This window comes from Corylus avellana, chromosome ca9 (assembly GCF_901000735.1).
Source record: "Corylus avellana chromosome ca9, CavTom2PMs-1.0".
Lineage (NCBI taxonomy): Eukaryota > Viridiplantae > Streptophyta > Magnoliopsida > Fagales > Betulaceae > Corylus > Corylus avellana.
The window spans coordinates 15,447,250-15,470,570 of record NC_081549.1 but is presented as its reverse complement, the minus strand read 5'-3'; the positions used below and the strand labels follow the sequence as shown (position 1 = coordinate 15,470,570).

The 23,321-nt window shown below is 36.5% G+C and overlaps 3 protein-coding genes across 3 annotated transcripts; 2 read left to right on the top strand and 1 right to left on the bottom strand.

Annotated features, from left to right (window-relative positions):
• Positions 1–1,837: 1,837 nt before the first annotated feature.
• On the bottom strand, positions 1,838–5,267 carry LOC132162358 (pentatricopeptide repeat-containing protein At4g21065-like). Its single transcript, XM_059572599.1, has 2 exons — positions 4,981–5,267; positions 1,838–3,596 (listed from the first exon to the last, which is right to left on the bottom strand). The coding sequence occupies exons 1-2, from the start codon at positions 5,265–5,267 to the stop codon at positions 1,880–1,882; spliced, it is 2,004 nt and encodes a 667-aa protein (XP_059428582.1). The 3' UTR covers positions 1,838–1,879.
• LOC132161898 (uncharacterized) lies at positions 4,997–7,832 on the top strand. Its single transcript, XM_059572117.1, has 2 exons — positions 4,997–6,904; positions 6,975–7,832. The coding sequence occupies exon 1, from the start codon at positions 6,200–6,202 to the stop codon at positions 6,749–6,751; it is 552 nt and encodes a 183-aa protein (XP_059428100.1). The 5' UTR covers positions 4,997–6,199; the 3' UTR covers positions 6,752–6,904; positions 6,975–7,832.
• Positions 7,833–18,107: 10,275 nt separating this feature from the next.
• LOC132162357 (carbonic anhydrase Nec1-like) lies at positions 18,108–22,902 on the top strand. The gene is made up of 7 exons (XM_059572598.1): positions 18,108–18,239; positions 18,325–18,542; positions 19,561–19,670; positions 19,755–19,866; positions 22,396–22,560; positions 22,658–22,711; positions 22,828–22,902. Exons 1-7 carry the CDS (start codon positions 18,140–18,142, stop codon positions 22,900–22,902), a joined length of 834 nt encoding a protein of 277 aa, XP_059428581.1. The 5' UTR covers positions 18,108–18,139.
• The last annotated feature ends 419 nt before the right edge of the window (positions 22,903–23,321 follow it).

The window sequence follows — 23,321 nt, the reverse complement described above, 5'->3', positions numbered from 1 at the left end:
AAAAATAAAAATAAAAATAAAACATGTTTTTAGTTGAAAACATTTTATGCCAAAACAAATGGAGCCTAAGAGTAATATTATACCCCACCATTATCTTATTGTCAACCATTAAAGTGACAATGTCACGTTTATATAGTGAGATAGTGGTGTGGTATTTAATGACTATTCATCATAATCTCATAAAAATACATATTGAAATACCAGACATCCACTCGGCTAACCTAGGCCAAGAATGCAGGCTCAGGGGCCTACAGTTCGAGTCAATTTGATGAAGCCCAAACTATGGGCCTCAATCAGACCACAAAAGCTAGCGTGCCAGCGCAATATTTACTTAAAGAGCGTTGGAAGCAAGGCACAAGGAATAATTGCTCTTAGTTTGTCTTAATTGCCTGGTAACATGAAATCCATCGCAACATAAGATTACGGTCCTAACCTGCCAATAAGCTGTAATTCGGCACTACAATTCGTCTTGTATCTCATTTTCTCATTTGCAAGTGACACCTAACCATGGCCTTACTCTATCATTGACGCCTTGCATGAGGAGAGGTCATGTGATCATTTTAGTTATGATCACATACCAATTATTTCAATAAACACTCTAGATTTGATCCTAAAAATAAAAAATAAAAAATAAAATAAAATAAAATGACCATTAACCTATGCTAACTTAAGCATCAGTGTTACAAACCTGAATATCAAGTCCATAACATCTAAATTAGGGTAGGTTCGATCATTTTATTCATCATCACTAACGTTTATTTAAGTATTTTTATTACTGGCTTAATCAAAAGATAAAATGATCAACTCATCCTAATAGTAAGAATAATCTAAACAAATGATAGTAACTAAAATAAATGTAAACAACCAAATCACAAGTCTCCTGCTTCCTTATCTTCGATCACGTTATTCTTCATGCCCAATTCTTTCATTCCTATAATGCTCATGCAACTAACTTTCAAATACATGTTCACATTATTGGCTTAACCAAAGGATAACATTTTTTTTAGGGGAATCTTTCATATTGAAAGGATAAAATTATAAACACAAGAATAACATAAATAAATGTAAACAATTATCTGTTAATGTGTTTTGGATGGTTTTGTTTTTGTTTTTTCTTTTCTTTTTAAAAAAAAGGTTCTAATATGAAAACTGTTTTTTATGTTTTGGTTTGTTTATTAATACTGAGAAATAATTGGTATCAATATTTTGCCCATATCGTTTCCATATCATCTTACAAATCAACAATTAGATTTGTGGACTTATGTGGACCTCACATAAGTCAATGGTGGACCATACAAATAGTTAATCTATTAAATTTATAACAGAATATGGAATATATATATATATATATATATATATATATATAGACAAATTATTAATACCAATCATTTCTCATTAATATTCTTGTTTTGTTTTGAGAAGAAAAAACATATTACAAAAATTTTAACAAACAGAGCTACCCATATTCTACTATAACAAAGGACAAAAATTTTCTCCAAACCAGTTTGGAAGTAATTTCCTTCAACCTACTTCAATAGGTGACAAGTTTCACCTCTCACATATTTTTTTTGTTAAATAATTTTAAGAGTCATTTATTGTCATTTTACTAACTTATGAATCTAAACATTAATTTTTTAGAAACCCAAAGATTTTGAATGATACTTGTCACTTATTAAAATAGATTGAAAGAAATTTGTGTTCTTTAACAAAAATATAATATTTTAAAAGGGCAATAATGTGAAAGCAAACTACATGAAGATCTTATTGAACAGTTTATAACGGATGAATACATAGAACTGTTATATATATAAAAAAGCCAAAGGTCTTGGATCGAGCCTTGACTCAAATTAATAAAAAAAATACGAAAGATAATCATCCTTCACCAATAATCCCTACAAGAACATGATCCGTTAACAAAATGATGGAACCGGTTTCGATCCCGGATGATGATTTCTCTATCAAATTTATCTGAAACATGTTTCATGAAACTATGACAGTCATGACAAATTCGAAGATTCTTCATGACCCTTATCGTCCTGCTATCCTTGTATCTAAGGAGTGCAAAAGCAACGGCCATTTTCTCACTGTGATAACCAACACTATGCTCCTTATCCTCTTCTTCAATATCATGCAATACATTACTTGTATAGGGAGTATAACCTCGAAGCCTTAAACTGTTGATTGTTGAAATTAAGAATGTCTTAATCTCCTCGGATTGGGGATGAGAACTGTCTCCAGAAACAAACTGGTGAATCACTTGGTCAATGTTGATTATACTGTAGCCTGGATTTTTGCTGATTCTCTTTTCCCTCATCAAATTCCTCACTCCTTCCTTCTCAACCCATCTACCAGCTACGCCATACGCGTTTGATAAGAGCACATAATCACCATCATGATAAGGGTCGAGCTCATTGATCCTCTGCTTCACTTTCTCTGCCAGCTCTAGATGGTTGTTGTTTACACAGGCTCCAAGCAGAGTTCTCCAAATCACAGAATTTGGCTTCATTGGCATTCTTTCGAGAAAGTTATAGGCCTCGTAGAGCAAGCCTGCCCGGCCGAGGAGATCAACCATGCAACCATAATGCTCAAGCAGTGGTTCCATGTCGTACTTTTTTCTTATGCTTTCAAAAACTTGCCAACCCTCTTCAACAAGACCGCCATGGCTGCAAGCAACTAAGACCCCAGTAATGGTGATATGATCCGGGAAGAAGCCGGATTTCTCCATCTCGTAGAAGACCCTCAGAGCTTCTCTGCTACGGCCATGTACTGCAAGCCCATCAATCAACGCCGTCCATGTCAATAGGTTTCTTACAGGCATTTCATCAAACACTCGAATCGATTCGTCGATGGACCCACATCTCGAATACATATCGACAAGCGCAGTACCTAGTGAAACAGAAAGCTCCAGACCGCTTCTGCGGATGAAAGTATAAACCCACTGACCCAATTCCAACGCCCCTAAGCTCGAAACCGCGGATACTACGCTGAGCATAGTGATCTCATCGAATTTTATATCCTCCGAGACGGAGAGCTGCATTTGCCGAAACAGGTCCAAAGCTTGAAACCCGAAACCGTTGTTCGCATAGCAAGCAATCATGGAAGACCACGAGACCAAGTCCCTTTGGAGCATTTCTTGGAACAGCTTAGACGCAAGCTGAATAGAACCACAGCGGCCGTAGAAGCTTATCAACGAGTTCTGAACGTAAATGTCAGAATCTAACGCAAGCTTAATGATGAGCGAGTGAAGGCCCTGACCCAGGTGGAGACGAGCGCTGGCCTTGAGAAGGAATGGGAAAGTGAAGGCGTCGAGGGAGACGCCGGCCAAGCGCATCTGAGAGAAGAGCGAAAGGGCATGGGAAGGAGAGAAGTGGGCATGGGCTCTGATGAGAGTGTTGTAGGCGAAGATGTCTGGAGAGGGAATGTGGGCAAAGAGGGAGCGGGCGTGAGATAAGCTGTGAGGGGCGGCGGCGGCGCAAGAAAGCAGGAGGCGTCGGAGATAGAGCGGGTCATCGTGAAGGCCGGTCTTGAGGAGAAGAGCGTGCAACTTGTAGAAGGCACTTGTGTCGCTTGGGACACCGGGATTTCTCATTTGCATCCTAGAAGAAAAAGGGGAGGACGAATAAGAAACAATTGAGAGAGAAAAATACATTTGGGTCAAAATTTAGTAAGTCAGATTTGAAAGGGCAAAAAAAAAAAGAAAAAAAATACAAAAAGGGAGGATGTCATTTAACCGACAAAGTTATTTAAAAAGCATGTCATTCTCACCTGCAAATATATATATATATATATATATATATGGTATTTTTATAGATTAAGTTAGATTGAATTTTCTTTAATTCAATTTGAAAAAAAAAAATCTGTTCATTTAGTATTACTCTCTTTTTTTTTAAGCATTGGTTGGTTTCTTGGATGTGTTTGTCATATTTTTTCCCTGCAAGAACTCTTGAGTATCGAATCAGGAATAGAATCACCCCTTTGATATATTCAATTTGAAAATGGAAAACAATTTGACCATTGCCTTGATATCTGTATTTGTTGGGAAATGCCTCTAAAAGAGTGGAAGCCCTTGAACTTGGTGCATTTCCTGTTTATGCAATGCGATTCGACTCCAAATTCTCAATTTCGATGCAAACATGCTACAATTTTCTAGGATGATGCTAATAGTAAAACCATCTCCTAATTGCTCTCAATCTAGTGAAAATCTCTGGTGTTTACATAATGGAGCCTGTTCCCATAAGAAGATTTTCTGTCCAGTGGATATTTCTAGATATTGTTAAAAAGTTTCCATCTAATGAAAGGAAATAAATGATAAGTAAGAAGATAATTGCTTTTGATTCTAATGTGCTTAGTATAGATGATTTTCTTAACTTATTATCTCTTTCTAGCTAAGTGTTTTGTGTTTCTCCTGTATTCCTGTATATTTAAGTTGCGCCTTTAATATTTCGTGTACTAATAAAACAAAAAAAAATTCAAGTTTCTGTTGCACTGTTACTATGGGAGATCCTAAGGCAGCCTCTCTCAACGCAAATATATTAAACAAGTTTCAACTATTTCATCTGAGACTACAGAACTAGCATGTGATTAAAAACATTTGCTTAAACCAATTTAATAATAAACCACATCTAATAGACTGCATTATAAATGCCCGACTCCTTTTCAAATATTTCGGTGGAAAACTTGAAATTTTAAAATTTTTTGGCAGGAATTTTCCCTCCAAAAATTTACTACGCGGTTCATATTCTCGAGACTCAGTTCGCTTTGGTTTGTGCGGTTGAGTATAGTGCCACGTGTCGTTACTGATGCAGTTGTACTCTCGGTGGCCACTCGTCCATTTCTGCCTGGTTTGGTGAGGTGCATCATTTGAGGATAGTTAATGCGCGTGTTCCCAAGGTTTATCTAGGGTTTCGTGTGCCACCCTTTTTGTATACCCAACCATCTCCTTCTGTATAGTATATAACGAGGGTTTCTCCTTTACTTTACCATGTTTCCCATTTTCCTTGCAAAGTTCTTTCTTCCGAAATTCCATTTTCGTTGCTTGAGAGCTCTGCCACTTCATTTTCACTACTCTGGCTTGCTTCCACCCTAACCACTTTTCTCAATACTACTTTTTGAGAGTAGTGTTTTTCAGAACCTCGATTGATCGGAATCATCGACTTCCTTCTTGTGAGCAATTCGTTCATCCCAACAATCCTGTACTCAGATACTTGGATCTTTTGCTTCCAATTATCGAACCAGCAGTAGATCAGTTTCGTCTGTCCGTCGTCCATCAATTGATTCACAGTGACCACCCCTGCATTCCTTGATCGCTATTCCCTGAGTTCATCTACCTCATGGCCAACACCAATGGGTCGGATTCTGATGGTTTGGGTAACACTTACCCAACCTTGTGGAAATCGGAGTTGTCAAAGGCCAATGAGAGGCGGGTCAGGCTAGATTGCTATATCCCGAAGTCGATGAAACTTCGGTTTGATGACGAGAAGAAAGGTGCAGTGGTAAGCGCCAACAAGCATGAAGTTTGCCTATACGAGGCCATGTTCCGAGTAGGCCTCAAGCTACCCTTCCTGAAGGTCGTTCGGGAGTTACTAAGCCAACTAAATTTGGCTCCCCATCAGATCATGCCCAATGCCTAGAGGGTGATTTCCGCTTGCGTCTTCCTTTGGCCAACAGTTCTTGGGGTTGAACACCCGCTCACGGTTCGAGAATTCTTGTGGGTGTACAGACTCCCAAAAAACCCTAGGAGCGATGCTCTTTTCAATTTCCAATCTCGCCGAGGGAGGTTTATTCAACTGGAGAAGACTTTCACCAGTAATAAACAATGGAAGAAGAAATCCTTCTTTGCGATTGGAGGATGGGAGTTTGCATCCTCAGAAAGAGTGGAAGGGCCGAGAGTGCCTCAAGAGACAAGCGTTCCTTCAACGAACGCTAATAAAGAACCCATTCTATCTGAAGAAGAGATAGAGAGGGTAAACAAAATCCTGGCTTGGGGCTCAAACACACAAGTCAGCTATGTACTATAAGAAGCTAGTTTCTTCATCCAAACTGGCTCGTTTCCTAAAATACCCCTTAAAGGGTGGCGTTGGCAGATCCAGGAAGAGGCCAGCCACCCGTAGCCATAAGGAGTCCGGTGTCTGTTACTCTGATCCCGCCGGCGGCTAATACAGGTAATGCCACCCCTCGAAAACTTGTTGTAGACAAAGGCATGGGAAAGGTAGGCGAGCCTCAGGCACAAAAAGTTTTAAGGCTGATGGACGGGCCTAAAGAGCCTGAGGTTCCCCAATTAAAGAGGAGGAAGGTGGCCAAACAACTTGGGCCCGAGGCTCATGCTGACAAGGGAAAGCCCAGCTTTGCCCAACTACTGGCTGCCAAAAGGAAGGCAGGTCCAGGGCCAATTGTGTGCCCGGTTGAGGCGTACAAGGCCCTCCTCAATGGCAAGCCTGTCGCTGCAAAGCCTCTAGCAGTAGCTCCACTTATTAACCTAACTGGTGTTGCTCCGACAACTACCATTCATGTGGACTTAGGCCTAAACATCCAGCATATCTTGGAAGATATAGCCCAAGAGTCGGAGTTAGAAAGCTCTGTGGGCATGGAGCGCAATAATGTCGGGGTGAACTCTGCAGCTGCTGAGGAGGGTGCGAGGTCTCAAACTATCGTACAGACTCCAACTCTTGAAGGTAATCGTCAAACTGAGGGCCCCGAAGCCAATGCCGCTTCTTCAAGTGGCTCGTTGGTGAGGCCTTCCGAAGTGGACTAGACTGTTGGCAAGCCTCTCTCAGACTTTGGGGGCAAGCTGCTGGGGAACCCGTTCCAGGCCTTGGTGGAATTGATTCCCCAAGAGTGTTTGGCCGGTGAACATGATCATTATACCCAAGGCATGGCGGAGAGGATGAACTTCAACCAACTCGTCGTAAGTACCTCCCTTTCATTTGACTTTTATGATTTTAATTTGATTCTGACTAATGTTGAATTTCTTGTAGAGTATTATGAAGTCGATAGTTCTATACTGTCACTTTAGGAAATTCTACAAGGACTTGGTTTCAAAAGCTAAGAGTTTGAAAGACTTGTTGAGTCTGAGGCTGAGAACGCCAGACTTAAAGATATCGTGGCTCAGCAAGACAAAGAACTCCTTCTCGCGGGTCAACAGCAATCAATGATGCAAGCTGAAGCTACCGAGGCTACTAAGGCTAGTACTGAGGCCGACTCCAAGATCTCAGAGCTAGCTTCCGAGTTGTAGACTCTCCGAGGCGATAACAAGTGACTTCAAGAAGATTGCTCTATCGTCAAGGAGGATCTGAGCAAGCTGGGAGAGAAGCATGCTGAGGTCTTGGAGCAGTTAAAAGAAGCTCAAGCTAAAGTAGCAAGTTAGGAAGCTAAAACCGAAGAAGCACTGACGGGTTGGACAGTAGCCGAAGAGAGGCTCAAGTTCTTCAGAGGGAAACTCAGTGAAAGCAAAGCTCAACTCCAGGATGCCGAGAACCGAGCTGAGAATTACCTCAATCAACTATCTTTCACCTCGTAGACTCGGGATAATGCCTGGTTAGATAGGATTATCATCGGCTTTGAGACATTTAGAACTTGGACCAACGACCCCGCTCGTACCGTGGACCTTAACGCTATAAATTCTGAAGACATTCCATGTTCTGACGAGGCTATGGAATAGCTTGTCGGACTAGGACAAAAGCAAATGCCCGATGCTATGGGGATTGGCGAGTTTGACTACAAGCCATTCGGCGACTCGGAAGTTGGATCTTTGAGTAGTGCTAAAGCCTCCAAAGGCCAAGATGGTGCCGAGACCACTCCTGTTAAGCCAGAGACTGATGCTGCTAACCCCAAGGGGGATAATTTGTAAAAACTTGTATATTTGCCTCTTGCAATTGCTTTTAAACTCTTAATGAAAAGAATTTCTTTTGTTAAACTGTTTGTTACTTCCTTTCTTTGCAATGAAAGATTGTTTGTACAACCTGCTCTCCACTTGCAACTTCAGAAAATAACATAAGTTTAATGTTTATAAGAAAGATAGTCGGTTTTGATTGCCTAAACCAAGAACCTAACTTCTTTGGGCAAGTATAGACACTTGGAGAGCCCTAGAGCTCCCAAGGCTTGCCCTTTTTTTAGCAATCTTTAGAAAATAATTTAAAAATTACTTGTGATTGCATGGCAGAGTGCTTTTGGCCAAGTGCTTGACCTCTAAGAGTACCTAGGAACTTTCTCCCTAAGGAGTTTTCGTTCTAGGCTTTCTCCGAGTTTGTCTAACCGCTAAACATTCCTGCGTGGAGGCTTTTATGTTCAAGACAGGTTTAACCCTTGAACATTCCTACTTGGAGGCTTTTATGTCCGCAACGGGTTAAGTATGAAAAGCGCTTTGGCGTTGTATTTTTTGAACATTTCCTTATGAAAGTGCCTTGGGTATGCCTCACCGAGTTATTCTCGAGAGATTGCCTCGGCTGCATTTCACTAAGGGTCCAGCCTTAGAATTATCCTACGTGGAGGTTTTTTAATTCTTAGTCAGGCTGCGTTTGGAGAGCGCCTCTTCGGCTGTGTCTCGCAAACGTCCTCGGGAAAGCCTCTTCAACTGTATTTCCCGAGGCGGATTTTTTGTTTATATAGCCTCTTCGGCTGTAAATACATAAGGCTTTGAAAGTTACTGTAACTTCAGGAGATTCTTTTATTTATTGAAATGAAAATTACAAAGTAAAAATGCATCTTCTTACCAAAATTACAATGATTCAAACAAAATACCTTATAAGGTGTTTGACATTCCATGGCCTGGGGAGTGTTTTTCCCTCGGAATCTTCGAGATGATATGCTCACATTCTTTGGCACTCGATCACCTTATAGGGTCCTTCCCAATTGGGAGATAGCATCGCTTCAGCTGGATCTATGGTGGCGATAATAACTTTTCACAAAACCAGATCTCCTATTTTGAAGCTTTGGTGCTTGACCCTCTTGTTGAAATACCGAGCCACTCTTTCCTGGTATGCTGACATGGTGACTTTGGCCTAATCCCATTTCTCCTATAGCAAATCAAGATGTAGTTGGAGGCCTTCATCATTGGTCTCAGGCCGAAAGGTCTCTACTCGGTAACTTCCCGATCCCACCTCGGCTGGAGTGACTGCCTTGGTTCCGAAGGCTAAGTTATACAGAGTTTCCTCGGTTGGAATCCTTCAAGTAGTTCGGTATGCCCATAGGACTTCTTGAAGATCTTTGGCCCAATCTCCATTGCGATCACCAAGCTTTTTCTTCAAAATTTTGAAGACTATCTTGTTGGTGATTTCTACTTGCCAGTTTACCTTGGGATGCCCCGGAGATGAGAAGTAGTTTCTTATGTGGAGCTTGGCACACCATTCTCGAAATGAATTGCAGTCAAATTGCTTTCTATTGTCTGTGATGAATGCATGTGGAATGCCATAACGGCAAATAACATGCTTCCATAAGAACCGTTCTATACTTTTTGCTGTGATGTTCACTAGGGCCTCCATTTCTACCCATTTAGTGAAGTAATCCACAATTCCAACTGTGAACTGAACACCCCCCTTTCCGCGAGGTAACGGTCCCACTATATTCACCCCCCATTGCGAGAAGGGCTAGGGTGAGGAAATTGAGCTTAACTCCTCAGGGGGTTGTTTGGAAATGTTGGCAAAGCGCTGGCACTTGTCACAATTTTTGACCGTCATGACTGAGTCCCGACTCATGTTCGGCCAATAGAATCCAGCATGGACAGCTTTGTGATGTACAAATTTAATTGTACTCGCAAGCGCACAAGTCATGTACAGTAAAGTGTGTGTGCAAGTGCGAGGTCAAATCCACAGGGAGTCGTGTTTGCAAAAATTAATTTTCTAATTTAAACCAATTTTATCTTAGCCTAGTTCCAAATTTCGTATTTTTGTCATACAAAAACATAAACTAAACTAAATGATTTGAAAACAATTAATGAAAAAGTACTAAGGTTATCTGAATCCGCCTCGCCAAATCAAACAATATGTTCTTGCATTTTATGCATACAATAGACAACCAAAAAGTTTATACATTATTCAAAAGTCATAAACACACATATTAAATCATTCAATGAATCCATCTGTTAGTACTAAACCTACCCTATATGCAAAAGAAAAAAAAATGAAGATAAAAATCAAATATTTAAAACAATATATATATGAAAATGACAAGGAAAATAAGAACGAGCCAATTGCTCAGGGGTTTGAGAAAGATCTTCTGAAGAAAACAGATATTGAGAAAGGGGAAGAGTAACCCAGGGAAAAGGGTTATTGACAGGATGGGAACTAGGTTCCGTTAGCAGAGCCATAGGCCCAGGTTTATATTGGCAAAAGGCAGAAGATTCTGACTTGGCAAATTGAGAATGCATTTGGGGGAGATTAGCAGGATGGGAATCAAAGGAATCAAGGGGAATAGAGGGTCTAGGCTTCAAAACAGTATTAACCTTTTCCTTTCCCTTTTTGCTGGCCATTGTGGCTCTGCAAGAATTCACGGGTAAGAAAATCAGGTATTGAATTGTTTGAACCCTTGATATATTCAATGTCAAAATCAAAAACACTTATATATATATATATATCAGTAAAAAATGACAAATTCTTCAAAGGATGTTCAGAGATCCAATGAAAATGACAAGGAAAGTAAGAACGAGCCAGTTGCTTTGGGTTTGAGATTGATCTTCAGAAGAGAATAAATATTGAGAAAATGACAGAGATCCAATGAAAATGACAAGGAAAGTAAGAACGAGCCAGTTGCTCTGGGTTTGAGATTGATCTTCATAAGAGAATAAATATTGAGAAAATGGGAGAGTAACCCAAGGAAAGGAAATATTGACAGGAGGACTAGGTTCCGTCGGAGGAGCCATAGAACTTGCTGTTGTTATGAACTGTGAACTGAGAACCAGCCGCTAATGGAATGGTAGCAGTTCTTTTTCGTCGGAACTCTTGGGAAATCCAATGCCGTTATGGCCCAAAACTGTGGACAGGGAAATTTAGCTGTTAAGGGGCCATTGGTTCACAAATCTTCAATCCCTGGGTAGGGATAGTAGTCAACTGCCTCAACTTAATATCCAACCTATTAACATCAATTTCAAATTTTAAAGCAAAACGTATTTGAATATTAACACCAAATTTAACAGTTGAAACACCAATCTCGTCAACAGAGAATGGATAAAGCAAAGCAAGGAAAGGCATTTCAAGAATTACCTTTTCACTCATATTTTTGACAAGAACAGTAGGAATATGAAAATGAATATTATCATAACAGACATAAGCATTATTCAATTCAAAATCAATGTGCAATTTGTTTCCACTTGCAGAGTCAAGTTTCTGAGTGGATTTTTCAAAATATTTGCTAGGAATAAATCCTTCTTGAATACAATTCAAATCAGAACCAGAATCAATTAAAGCAAAGACATCAAAAGCATAATCAGGGGAAATGGTAATTCTGACTTTTGAATACCATCTGGGAGGAACAATTTTACTGATCATACTGACAATCTTATCTTCATTGGACAAAGATTTATGACTGGATTCAGCCTCATCATTATGCTCAGTTGTTTCGTTATCAAAAGCACTTCCAGGAAAACATTGGTTAAGATTTAAAAGCAAAAGCTTTTGTTGTAAATCTTTGTTCTCAGTATTAACATTTTGCAAGGCAATTTGCAAGTTAACAATATCTTTCTTGATGATACTAATCTCATGCTGCAAATCTGAGATAGTAACTACCTTGGATTTTTGTTTTGAAAATCGTTTCAAGGTATCTTCAAGAGAGATTTTAGTGCCAACAGGTTTTTCAACATCTTTGGTCATGAGTTTCTTAAGTTTTTTAAGATACTCTTCTTTTAAATCAGGATTATCAATTTTTGAAATCAGGGTAAGAAGTAAATCTTCTTGTTCTTCTGATTTGGTCAGAACATAACAAGTTTTTGTATTGCAGCAAGATTCAGTACAACCAAAATTGACACAATTTGCAAAAATGTCAGAGGCAAAGTGATAATCAGAATCAGAGGAAGATAAAAAATCATTATCAGAAGAATAATTAGAAAAGGCATTGTTTTGAAAAATTCTAAAGATTTTTTGCTTATCATCGTCATTGATGCTTAAAGCATTAATCTCTTTTTTAATCTTTTTGGGAGGTTTTTGGCACTTGTCAGCATAGTGTCCTGTTTCTCCGCAATTGAAACATTTATTTTTAGAAAAATATTTTTCAAATTTAGATTCTTTATTCTTTTTAGGAGGTTTTGAAAATTTAGGTTTATTAAATTTTCTTTTCTTGTGGCTATTGTAATATGAAGGGGGTGATTTTATGAAAGCTTTCGATTTTTTCCTTTGCGTTCTGGAGGGAGCAATAGGAGGTAATCCAAACTGTTCACAGAAATTTCCCATTTAGTTTGTGTGTCAAAATGTGGAGATCTAATTCTTTTGTTAGCTCTAATTCCAGTTTACCACCTGACGTGGTTAATTTTGAACAATATTCTGTTGAAAGTGATAATAATTTCTGTTTTGATAAATGGAACATCCCTAAGCTTGACGCTAAGGATGTTTACACTACTTCTTGGTTTAAATCTTCTTTTAAATCTGAATATTCTGTCAAAACTGTTGAACAAACCTTTGCTATTACCAGCAAAGATCAAACTATTACCTTGTTTAACAAGAAATTCATTAACGATTCTCTTGCTAAAGGTTATAAGTTTTTACATATTGGTTCTGTTCAAGTTGCTGTCAAGCCATTGACTCGACTTGGTATTAATGCTTCTGTTTTGTTATGCTTGCGTGACGCAAGATTTGTTGATTTTCGTACTAATATTCTTGGTATGATTCAGTCTTCTCTGTTTAATGGCCCTGTCAATTTTGATGTTTTTCCCAATATTTCTCTTGCTTTGAATGATATTCATATTCTTAAAGCCTTGACGCTTAATATTTTGACTTCTGGTTATAATATGGAAGAAGGTAGCAGGCCTCTTGCTATCATCTACCATATTTATTATAAATTGATGAAGACAAATCTAGATCCACAAGCTGTGATCAAGAATCCAGGTGAATCTACTTTGTTAATTCAAAGTTCTACTCAGAATGCTCATATCAAAACTCCAAAAATGATTCGCTGGGATGAGATTGACCTCCCCAACGAGTGGCTTTTGGAAGGTGTTACAAAACCTTCTCGAGTAGTGAATGATGCCTCTAATCTTGATTACTATATATATATATATATATATATATATATATATATATATATAGACCTGATCGATGCGGAGCTAGAAGGTCGGCGATGGACACTGTGAGAGGCCGGCCGGAGCTGCGGTCGCCGATGGTGAGAGGTACGTACGGTAGGTTTTTTGGGTTAGGGAAAAAAGAAGAGAGAAATTGCTCGCCTCCAACCTGTCTCTACCGTGAAGGTGTATGTAGAGAAGGAGAAGATCGAAATGAGGGAGGAGCGCAAGGGAGGAAGCTATGGCACGGGGGAGGAAGAAAGAATGGCCGGAGGAGAAAAAGAGAAGAAGGAAGAAGGAGTGAAGGGCGGGGGAAGGGAAGAAAAAATAGGAGGGAAAGAAGAGGAAGTGCGGGCCAGCTGCTAGGCGCACGTTCCCAATGCCCATTGGTGACATGTGTCCAGCTGGCATGTCACCAATGGGGTGACGTGTGCCACGTCACCTTTTAGTGACATGGCACTTATGCCACATCACTAATATGTTAATTTTAAAAAAAAAAAAATTGTACAATATTTCCCACCCCTGGTATATAGACATAATTGCATCTATTAATACTCAAAATGAAACCACATTTTAATTTTATTCTTATATTCCTACAGTAGAAATTAAAATGTGATCGCGTACATTTTTTTTGTGAGATATATAAGTATGAAAGATAGCTAGCCATAACTTTCCGTTAAAAATAAATGAAAGGTTACAAATTATTACATTATCATTATACATGAATAATATTAACTATATTAAGTAGTTTGGATTCTGATTCTTAATTACCAGAACCTGTTTTGAATGTACTGTACATTAATACATACAATCAATAGAGATCTTTTAATTGTATGATGTGTCCAAGTTTGTGTGTATATATATATAAAGTTACTATATGACAGCGGACTTCATCACACAAGTTTTTTCACTTTTTGATAGATGTAAAGATTCAGGATATATATCCACGTGGATATATATTGACGTAGAGGGATATATTCATTGGATGGCATAGTTTTTTGATAACGCGCGTATTTCTTTTACAATTGTAAAAAACTTAGGGTAAAGGCCTTCTTTTGATGTTTTAGGCCTACTAGTTTGGTATTTCCTTTTAAGCTCTCTCAATCTATTGCACGCATGCATGCAATATGCCTCATAGGTTTTTGAAAACCTTAGTTTTGTAAACCTTAATTAGTCGGCCCTATAGCTTTTCTAATTTTTCTGAATTTTATTTCTTTTTATATTCAAACCTTAATTAGTGTGTTTATAAGAAGAGGAAGATGATCTAGGGTTGAGCTCATAATTAATATCTTTGATATAAATGCTATTCTAATTTTCTTTTTTCCTTTTATATTATAAAAAAAAAATTCAATATAAATAATAAATATATATGAGTCATGCTAATATTCGCGAACGTTAAACGAGCAAGCCGAGTTTTATACAAGTAAGTATCGATCGTTCATTATTTGAGTTAATTAGTTTCGTGTCCACGAACAGATCATTTATATAAGATAGTCAAGCAAGAGCAAGCCAAGCGGGCTCAATGGAATTAATTAAGTAATTAATTAAATATAGTGATGTGTCGATTTTGACACTTCACCCCTTTGGTAACATGTCAATGTGACACATCACTCGTTAGGGTAATGTGCCAAACTGACACGTTACCAAAGGGGTGATGTGTCACATTGACACGTTACCAAAGGGTAACGTGTCACATTGACACGTCAATTTTTTGGTAACGTGTCAACGTTGAACGTTGCCAAAGTGACACGTCACCAAAGGGTAACGTGCCAGGAAAATGCTAAAGGTCCAACTATTTTGCTCAACTTGGGGCCAACATTTGCCTTATTTTTTAATTTAAAAAAATAACAAAAATAAAAAATAAAAAAAGTTTCTGAAGCAATAATTTTTATTTTGGTTATTATTATTATTATTATTATTATTATTTTGTATTTGTTAAAAAAATAAAAACTGTATTTTGCTTCAGGAAATTTTTCCTTCTTTTTTAATTTAAAAAATTAAAAATTAAAAAAGTTTCTGAAGCAATAATTTTTATTTTGGTCCTTCTATTATTTGGTATTTTTTAAAAAAAAAAATTCTTCATAATAATGACCATTTTTTTAAAAAAAAAATTTGATCATTATTATGAATAAAAATACAATTTTTATTTATTTTTTTTAAAATATCAAATAAAAGAATAACTAAAATAAAAATTATTGCTTCAGAAACTTTTTTAATTTTTAATTTTTTTTTTAAAATTAAAAAATAAGAAAAAAGTTGGCCTCAAATTGGTGTTATATCATTCCTTAACGTGCCAAAGTGACACGTTACCAAAGGGGTGACATGTCACTTTGGCACGTTACCCTTTGGTAACGTGTTAATGTGACACGTCATCAATTGGTGACGTGTCACTTTGGCACGTTACCAAATAGTAAAATGCCAAAGTGACACGTCACCCACGGATGACGTGTTAAAAATGACACGTCATAAATAACTTTAATTTCTTTTTTTTTTTTTTTGAATTAGTAACGTGCTAATTGTTGACACATAACCCTTTGGTGACACATCAAATTTGACACGTCACCAAATGGTGATGTGTCAAATTTGACACATTACTAAAGACTTTAGTAATGTGTTGGAAACTAACATGTCAACATTTTGTGACGTGGCAAAAATCTGTGCACTGTAGACATGTCACTAATCCTACATTTTTTTTTTTTTAAATAGTGAATCCTTCTGATACACGACCTCTTTGTAGAGTAATTCTCGTTTGTCGAGTGTGGATTTTAAGTGTATTGGAGCTTTAGTTTTTGAGCAGTTTTCTTTTTACTATTCTTTGTACTCCATCATTTGATAGTAAATTTTCTTAAATCTCAATATCGTGTGTGATTGACTTGCTTTTACTATGTTCTTTTCAATTTTTTTTTTTCGGATGTGGAAATTATTTTGTCACAAAAAATTGGTATAAGAGATCGGTTTTTTTTATTATTATTTTTTTTTCTTCGGGTTGACTATTACATAATCTAAAGTAAAAACGTTTGATGGTTTTTCTGGTTTATAGCATTGCGTGGCCAAGACGAGTAAGGTCTAGGCATTCCTTGATGGCTGTGACTTCTCTAAGGGAACCCTTCCAAAAATGATTAAGTCATCCCCCAACATAGGGTGAGATATGGAAGGAAAATTACAGCTTAATTTGATTCATTGGATGGAACCCCTTTCTTCTTCTCTTAAGAGGGCCAGGGATGGAACTTTGCACCAAGGATGAAAAGGAGAGCGATCGAGCTAGGATCCCCTTATTTTAGACCCCAAAAAAAAAGGAAGAAAAAAGATGAAAGCCCATTTCATTCTGTCGAAGGCTTTTTCAATATAGTGACCAAAAGGCCACCACGACCTTTCCTGAAAAGCTTGTTGGGATAATTATGAAGACACCGTTGCAAAAGCTAATAGGCCTAATTTAAGATGAATTAATAAGTTAATCCACTTCGATCGCAATACCTCTATACTATATTGATGGACTTAGAGCATGTTTGAGATTGTGTTTGAGAAATAGAGCTTTTAAGTAAAAAAAAAAAAATGATTATTGACAAAAGTTTCATTTTTAAGCTTTTGTCAAAGTGCGTTTTGACCATTTTTTGACTTTTTCACCCTTAAAAGCGCTTTCATTTTTATTTTTTGTTACGCGGCAATGCTATATAGAGTAATTTGTTACTTTCGAAAGATTAGAACATTATTTGTCATAATTTCAAATTGAAAAATGTTAGGCTTACGAACAAATTTTACAAAAAAATTTAAAAAAAAAAAAAAAAAATTACAACATGATGTAGCATAATATAATTGAGTTTTTCAAAAATTAATTTATCTCTTTTCCAATCATGTTGTGACACATTATGTTGTAACAATTTTTTTTGTAAGCCTAACATTCCTCTATAGATATTTTATACTAGTTGACGTGACGTGATATTACACTTAACACCTATTTACCACTTTTATTTTACATAAGTCGACATGGCGTATGAATAATGTTACTCTTCGCACTCATTTTACAAATAACTTCCTTGTATCCACTTGAAAAAAAAAAAAAAAAAAAAAAGCCACTTAAACATAACACAATTAACAATTAGTATAAAATGAGTGGAAAATGCATCATTTTTGTATTTTATGAGTAATGCTACACTTTTTTTTGTTTTTTTAAGTGACAATTAGAAGATGGTTTATCTATGTGTGTGTGAGAGAGAGAGAGAGAGAGTTCAGTGTTGAACTCATTAGTAGCCCAATTTTCAAATTCTTTTTTAGTGTTAATGTAGTATAAAGGCATGTTACATAATCATCTTTTAACATTTTTTTTTTTTAGAAATTTAATAGATTAGTCATTCGAGTTGTAAACTTATATAAGCCTCATACAAATTTAATAGTGGATTCATCAATTTACTATATAGATAGTCGAAATATGATTATTTTTTTCTAAATTAATAATGAATTTGCATAGGCAAATAACTATATTTAAGAAACTATATAAGGAATTATTTTGTCACCCATTACATCATCTACAAGTTTATTTTCCAAGTTTCATGTTCAATAGATTAATCATTCATTTCTAAGAAGTAGTTTAATCGGCTGGGACTACGCCTCGTAAAGCGGAGGTCACTAGTTCGAACCCACCTCCCCCTCTTGTGCGGACATGTCAAAATAAATAAATAAATAATTAACCATTCAATTTTTGTCCCGTCTATTTCTCTGGTGTTTTTTTAGTTTTAGATTCTCACGTTCACACGCGGACCTTGAACCCCGGAAATTTTCCGTTTTTGTTAACTATACCATCTCCAAAAGCCCAGCTCTCGTATATTTTCATCTATATATATATATATAACCAGAGACCCCCCTTTTTTCAAACATCCTCAACAGACATTCACTGCCCCCATCCCACCGGCCACTGCGTTTCTTAAAACTCTCTGTCTTCAAAATATGAAGAACATCATGAAGAATCCAGCTGCCTTTATATCAAGCTTTTTAATCTTCCTAGTTCTTTTCTCATGTTTAACATCAACCGCAGCTGAAGAAGTTGGTATATATATACATGTCTGTACCTTGTTTTTTGTTTTTGTTTTTTTCGAATTTCGTTTTATTAATATGTGAATCATGTGGTGCAGAGAATGAGAGAGAATTTGATTATGCAGAAGGGAGCGAGAAGGGGCCACTTCATTGGGGAGAAATCCATGAAGAATGGGCGTCTTGCAAGAATGGAAGCATGCAATCTCCCATAGATATGTCAAGTGAGAGAGTCAAATTGATTCCCAAGTTAGGGAAGCTCAAGTGGAATTACAGGTCTTGCAATGCCACTGTCAATAACAGGGGCCATGACATTTCTGTAAGGAATTCATGCAAAACTGCATAACTTTTTTTGAATTTTTTTTATGATTTCATGACTTTGCCATTACCTTCACACATGAAGCTATGGTTTGAACTTGATTGATTTCTGTTTTTGATAATGATTTTAATCTTCCTGCTTATATGCTTTTCTCCTTTCTATGCTTCTGTTCCCAATGATTTCTCATCAGCACTTCTCTGTCCAAATTCCAGAAAAAGAAAATTAATCCTCATTAGAACATCTTCAATGGGTTAGCCATTTTGTCTTAATTAATAGCTAAAATGGCTAACTATTCCACTAAAAACCACCAATAATGCTATATATACTCACTTTCATATTTTCACTTTCATATATGATGTGGGTTTTTTTGACATGTCCTCACAAGAGAGGAGGGAGGAAGAATTCGAACTAGTAACCTCCACTTTATTAGGCGTGATCCCAGTCGATTGAGCTACCTCTTAGAAGCATACATGATGTGGGTTTAAAATTACTATTAAATTTCAACGGCGATTTTAAAAACTAAATCAGGAAGTGTGTTAACACGACCTGAACTCAACACAAAACATAATAGATGTCATTCTTTAACATAACTCATGAACTCAACATGAACTAATACAAAATTAGAAAGTTAGGGTTTAAAATTTTAACCCGTTTAATTAAATGGATTGAATTAGAGTTGATTAATATAGTCTTACATCTATACATTGACACGACAGAACAACACAAAAATATGAATTACCACGCCCTAGTGTGAACCATATTCACATGTGCATACATTTTTTTCATTAGATTCTTTCTCCATCTCTCTTTCTCGAAGGGTTTTCTTTTCTTCTTCTTTTTATATATTTCTCTCTTTCCAACCAAGAACATGCATGCATTTCTTTTATAATTGATTCAATTCATTGCCTCCTCCAAAAGACGGGCATGCATTCATATTAGAATCTCAAAGTCGGCCACGTACCAGCCTGTGGAGATTTTGTTTCTAATACATTATATATTTATATGTCAATGGGTGCAGGTACATTGGATATGTGATCATGCAGGATCAATACAGATCAACGGCACTGATTACTTTCTCAAGCAAGGCCACTGGCACTCCCCTTCTGAGCATTCCATCAATGGCAGGAGGTCTCTCTCTCTATAATAATAATAATAATAATAATAGATACTTTTGAACAACTTGGATATAAAAATGATTTGTTTAATTGTTAGGTATGACTTGGAGCTGCATATGGTACACGAAACCTTGAACCCAGGTGTAAAAAACATTGCTGTGGTTGGACTCCTCTACAAGATTGGCCCGCCCGATTCTTTCCTCTCAAAGGTGCGAACCCCGCCACCCTCCAATAATTTTGAATTAATATTTTCTTTTTCCCTTTATTTTTCCTAACCCCAGGTGTTTCTTTTTATTAAATTGAATTAATAAAAAAATTAATCTGCTGATGTGGCAAAATGATACATTTGGTTGGGACTAGCTGGCGTTAAACATTTGGGGGAAAATACGACGATAGGGGTTAATTTGTCTTTTCGATTGACACACCGAGTAAAAATTGAAAATAATAATAATAATAATAATAAAATAAAATAAAAAGTTAAAAAAAATTTTGTTTTAGCACGTTATACTCACAGATTTATAAGATAATTACCCAATAATAAATAAATAAACAAATTCCATTGTGTTACCAAATAAAATAAGGTTGTTAGGACGTACGGCTCTTCCCAAGCACCTAAACAAAAGCAAAACATTGTCAACACGGTCTTACTTTACTATTTTTTTTCTTGTCATCTATTAGCTCATTTTAAATTGTTAAACGTTGTTTAAAAATGGTAATTTTAAGAGGTGCAATTTAGGCTTGTTTGGAATTGTGTTTGTGGACCTCAAAAGTGCATTTAACACCATAAAAGCTCATTTGAAGAAAAAAAAAAAAAAATTCAAAGTGCTTTTAAAGGTCAAAAAGCCTAAAAATGGTCAAAACGCACTTTTGGCAAAAATTTAAAAATGAAGCTTTTACCCAAAAGTGTTTTTTTTTTTTTTTTTTACCTAAAAGCTCTATTTCTCAAACGCAATCACAAACAGACCCTAAGCATTTTGTAAAATTATAATTCATAGTTTACCTTTTAAAATCATGTGTTTTTTTTAAATGCATTCCTTTATCTTTGATTAAAAAAAAAGCATATTTTCTACATTTTTAAGTTCATAATTTTTTACAAACGTACTCATTGTTGAAAAATAATATCACATTGTCAGTGGACACCTTGGGCATGTTATAAAAGAATGGGCAAACATTTTTTTTATAGAACCAGTTTTATGAAATATATTAGGCCCACAAATTTTTTCATGGTATCTAACCTTGATAGGTCTGGTTGGTAATAAAGTTAAAGCCTACACAGAACGAATGGAGATCACACTCCTTACCTCGTGACAAGGACTATGAAAAATACTAGCCTACACGTGAAGGATGATGTTGAGGAATAATCTCACATTGTTTGTGAACAAGACTTTGGGCATGTTTATAAGAAATGGGCAACCCTCTCGTATAGAACCAGTTTTATGAGATGATGAGTTAAGCCCACAAATTTTTTTATGGTATCAGAGCCTACAACAAGACGACCGAGGCTCACACTCCGTACCCCATGACAAGGACCAGAAAAAATACTAGGGGTGGGCAAATTAACCGTTACCGTTTAACCGGCCGTCTACCGGCTTCGACCGAACCGATATAAACCGTAGCCGATATGCCGATATCCTTATCGGTTAAAAAAAGTAAACCGGAATTCGGTCCGGTCCGGTCCGGTCCGGTTAAGCGGTTCTTATCGGTTAACCGGTTAACCGATAAGAAACCGGAATTTTTTTTTTTTTTTAAGTCCTAGTCCCAAAACGGCGCCGTTTAGTCTTTTAGAGAGGTTTCCAAATTCCCACAAGTGACACAGGTTTCCGAATTTGTGTAATGGTGTTGCCCATGACTTATTTTCCTTTTGCTAAGTGACTTTAATTAGTTAATACTTTGTTTATTATTCATTAATGAATTTTATTTTAATTTGGGTTTGGGTAGGTTTGATGTTTTTTTTTTAAGTGATGGCATTTGATGAGATTTCTTTGCCTTTGGTAAAAGCATTTTTCATTAACTAGTTTTGCTAGTCTAATTAGCATTCATTATGTTAATTAGTCCATTTGCTTTGGAAAAATGTATTTTATAATATTAAAAAAAAAAAAAAAAAGTTGAAGTGGATCAATATAAAAAAGCTTCAATTTTTAGCCCAAAAAACAAATATTTGGGTCCCAACAAAAAGTATTTGGTCCCTAAAACAACTCATTTTTAATAAATTATTTTAGCCCAACAAAAAGTATTTGGGCTCTCAAAAGTCAAAAAAACTCATTTTTGGTTTTTGGCCCAACAAAATAAATCAATATAAAGCTATCGGTTAAATCGGTTAACCGGTTTAACCGGACCGTTTAACCGTGTACCGTTTTAACCGAAATTATCGGTTAAAATTCTTATTGGTTCGGTATCGGTTAATAAACCGTTTAACCAAAAATTATCGGTTAATAACCGATAAGGTCCTTAACCGGACCGTTTTGACCGATACCCAGGCCTAAAAAATACTGGTCTGCACATGAGAAAGGGTGTTGAGGAATAATCACACATTGTCTGTGAACAAGACCTTGGGCATGTTTAGAAGAAATGGGCAACCCACTCCTATATAACTGGTTTTATGAAATGAGTTAAGCCCACAAATTTCTTCCCTCATAAGGGATATATTTTCTGCAATTTAATTTAAAATTACACTTTTAATATGCAAAACAATTTAAAATAAAATTGTTGTCTAACATGTTATTAATTTGGAATTTCAGTTGATGAGAAACGTACATTCCATGATTGATAAAGAGGATCATAGGAAGATGGGGGTGATTGATCCTGCAGAAATCAAGATGGGTGGCAAGGAGTACTACAGATACATTGGCTCACTCACTATTCCTCCATGCACCGAAGGTGTTATTTGGACTATCAATAAAAAGGTACGTATACTCCCTCCTGTTAAACATATATACTTGTTCATAATCGTCGTATAACAGTCTACTAAATGATATTATTCTATTTAAAAACTGTTTGCAGATAAGCACAGTCTCAAGAGAGCAAGTGAAGTTACTTAGAGAGGCGGTCCATGACGTAATTAACAAAACTTTGCTCTTTTATAATTTATGGCAGAAATCAAATGAAAAGAAATCTGTTTATTCTTGAAGCTTTTCTAATTATAATTAGTTTCATGATTTACTAAATTGCAGTATGCTGAGAGGAATGCAAGACCATTTCAACAACTCAATCATCGTGAGATCCAGCTCTTTGGCCCAAAACCATAGATCTAGCTAGCAGCTTCTAATGATGTTTTATCATGTAGATCCTCAGACAGCTTCCACTTGCTAGATTCTTTTTCATACATTTTATGATGTAAAAGTTTTTAGGAAACATTTTTATCGTACAATATCATCAACAACTTTAGTTTTATGTTGGTCGGTTGATGGAACCACACCATGCCTACTCCTCAAACCATCACAGTTACTGCTATCACCGAAAGTGAACACAGACATTGTAGTCAACTCATCCTTCCTTAATTGGTGCAAAATCTTCATTATTGTAACGTGACTTGTCGTCTTTATCTCCTAGTGGATCCACCAGCATTGATAGAGATTTCCCTTTGGCTCACGTTTTTCACTCTCCCCCTGTTGCCTCTGAAATTTTTCGGTGTCATGTGTGATTGGCTTGCTTTTATTCTGTTCTT